Here is a 2,852-nt window from a genome sequence, read left to right on the forward strand (position 1 = left end):
AAGTCGAAACGTAAAATTCGGAATTTCTCGCAAATCACCAAAACCAATGCGGTGCACTGCCCATACCTGCACTTCTGTTGTCGTCACGCTGCCAAAAGACAGTCAGCTGTCGCCCTAGACCTTTTTATATTTCTGATATCGGGGTGGGCGGTGTTCCCCAAAGGGCGGTGTTCCCCCACCTTCCCCTATCTTAACATGTTCATATCCCTAGACCTTAGCAAACAAGTGCACATGAAATAAACGGACAATTTATTGTTACGTGAAAAAACGCAGGTAGCAAAAACGATGTTCTTTTACATTAACAGAAATTGCAAGCAAAAATGAATACGTCGATGAACGTGTTCCAAACAATCGGAAAATAGACCGGCAACTGCTATTTAAATTTTTTCCTATAGGTACTACCAGGTGAGAGAGAAGTGGAGCAGACGGCAGCTGGCAGCGCAGGCGGGGGCTGCCACTGGGAGGCTGTTGGCCGGCGTCGTCTGTCTACCACTGGGAGGCTGTTGGCCGGCGTCGTCTGTCTATCAGACGAACGTGACGCTCGCCGTGGTCTGTCTATCAGACGAACGTGACGCTCGCCGTGAAGCCCGACTGAAGAGTTGGGTAGGAGCCGCCACCATAGCTGTGAAACTCCAGGGCCAGCCGACCGCCGGACGACGTGATCACCTGATTCTGCAGCTCCGTGCCGCAGTTGACGTAGTCTGGAATCGAGTCACTGTCGGTGTGCACGGTCACCCAGTCCCAGGGACACTTGACATCGTAGCGGTAGAGGATCTTGAAGGTGCCGAACTGAATGCGGACCCGCTGGCCTGCGGGCGCGGTGACGATCCAGACACAGTGCTGTCCGGGAGGGTACAGGTTGGGGTAGTCGGGCGAGGTGATGGTGCCGGCCGTGGTGATGTCCTGGTCGCCGCACGGCGCCTCGTAGTAGGTGCCCGTGACGGTTTGGCACGTGGTGCCGCTGGTTCCCGGAGGACACACGCACGTGCAGCTGCTGTCCACGTAGCCGCCGTTGGCGCAGGTGGGCGGGGACGAGCAGCTGTCGTCGCAGAGGTACATCAGGCTGGCCAGGTGCTTGTCGCGGTGCGAGAGACCCTCGAGATTCCCAATCAGTCCCGACTGCAGGATGTCATTGGTGACGATGGTTGGGAACCCGTTACTTGTGAAGCCGAACCCACCGTAGTGCATCAGCGATCCCAGGTCGTACGGCACGCCGAGCCACTGCGCGGCCGTCTCGATACGGAAGTTGAAGGCCATCTCGCTCTTGATGTTGTCCCAGACCACGGTCACGTGGTTGCCCCGGTCACCGCGGGACTGTTCGTGGAAGAAGCCGATGGCGTGGCCGATCTCGTGCGCCACCACGCCCAGATACTGGCACCCGTCGCCGACGCTGAGTAGCTGGCCGCTGCTCGAGTTCGTCATACCCATGGCCGACCAGCACCCATCGCTCTTGATAAAGCGCACGTGTGGTCCGCCGCTGTAGCTCTCCGACTTCTGCTGGAAAGTGATGCACGTCACCGCCTCCCAGTGGGCGATGGCCGCCAGGATGACGGAGCTCTCGCTGGACGAAGACGATGTGATAACAAACGGCACGACGCCGTTCGTCCAGGTCTGGCTGAGGAGACCCTTGCGGCTGAGGCGCTGCTCTTTGGAGAGTAGGATGTCTCCTTCGAACAGCTCCCGAACTGTGCCGTCGGGCAGAGTGACATTCAATGGCGGCAGCAGGCGGAACGGCGGCACGGGCGGCGGCTCGGGCTGCCCGGCCCGGCCGGGACGAGCCTCGACAGCTACCGCGAGCACCGACAGCAGCAGCACGCGGCGCAGACCAGCCATGGCCGAGCGGTGAGGAGGGACGCCCGGCCGCCCACTTTATAGCCCATGTCCCCTGCCGAGGTGTCGTGACCGCAGCCAGGGGGCAATCAGCGCCCTGACAGCCAGCTCCGAGTGGCTCGGCTGACAAATTGCCGGCATCAGACTGCTAAAGGTACACTTGTGCCACTGTGCCGTCGGAGTTGCAGCGCCGCAGGCGCATGCAAACCTGCCACCGCAGCTGTAAATCTTTTTCATCAATTGGGAGAAGTTAACCCGGCAGTTGCTGGGGTATTTCGCCACCCACCGTTTGCTGGGGGGGGGGGGGGGGGCGTTAAACGCCCCCAGCCGATAACTCGAGAACCAATAGGCGCAGCGAAACGCACGAGGCGGCAAACGAAAGAGCGCGACGAGACACTTCAGATGAGTACTTTAAAATTGAATTTTGAGGTCACAGGTCGGGTCAAGGTCAGGCTCAGGTCAAACACCTGAAATCGGGCTTTCAGTAGCATGGACTTCAGGACTTCGCAATGGGCGCCTCTCGTCATAAACTCTGTCAAAACGGTTCACAATTCATCATATAAGGCCTACAAGAGTGTCAGCTCCATGTAGGGGTCAGTCAAGCATAGGTCAGGGTCAAGGTCAGGTCAAGCGGGTAGGCACATATCCCCGAAAATCAAAACTGATATTCGCAGCCTGTGACACATGTTTTATAGGTAATTTGGGGCGTGGAACACGATGGTGACATTCATTTTATCATATGTGTACGTCTTTGGCTCAAAAAGTTCAATTTAAGAAATGCATGTATCATGGTCGTGAAGTAGTCACGAGAAATTGCCAAGATTCAGTTCAAGATTATGGAAAATGCGGAACGATAATCAATAATCGAAGATAGCCATTTGATTGCTCATGGTACTGACAGTCTAATGGCGTTTACGGCATGTCTGTATGTCTATTCTGTGATTTTATATGATTTTTTGAACATATGCCGTTTTTGGTCGAAAGCTCGGAAATCATGACGTCACTAAAACCTCGATATCTCA

At 56.0% G+C, this 2,852-nt stretch overlaps 1 protein-coding gene across 1 annotated transcript; it reads right to left on the reverse strand.

Annotated features, from left to right (window-relative positions):
- Positions 1-487: 487 nt before the first annotated feature.
- On the reverse strand, positions 488-1,825 carry LOC122369797 (blastula protease 10-like). The gene has a single exon (XM_043344805.1). It carries the CDS (start codon positions 1,426-1,428, stop codon positions 559-561), a length of 870 nt encoding a protein of 289 aa, XP_043200740.1. The 5' UTR covers positions 1,429-1,825; the 3' UTR covers positions 488-558.
- Positions 1,826-2,852: the final 1,027 nt, after the last annotated feature.

Source organism: Amphibalanus amphitrite, unplaced genomic scaffold (assembly GCF_019059575.1).
Source record: "Amphibalanus amphitrite isolate SeventyFive unplaced genomic scaffold, NRLGWU_Aamphi_draft 001073F_arrow, whole genome shotgun sequence".
Lineage (NCBI taxonomy): Eukaryota > Metazoa > Arthropoda > Thecostraca > Balanomorpha > Balanidae > Amphibalanus > Amphibalanus amphitrite.

Coding starts and splice junctions, on each gene's coding strand:
- LOC122369797 (XM_043344805.1), bottom strand. CDS start 1,428: ATGGGTATGACGAACTCGAGCAGCGGCCAGCTACTCAGCGTCGGCGAC.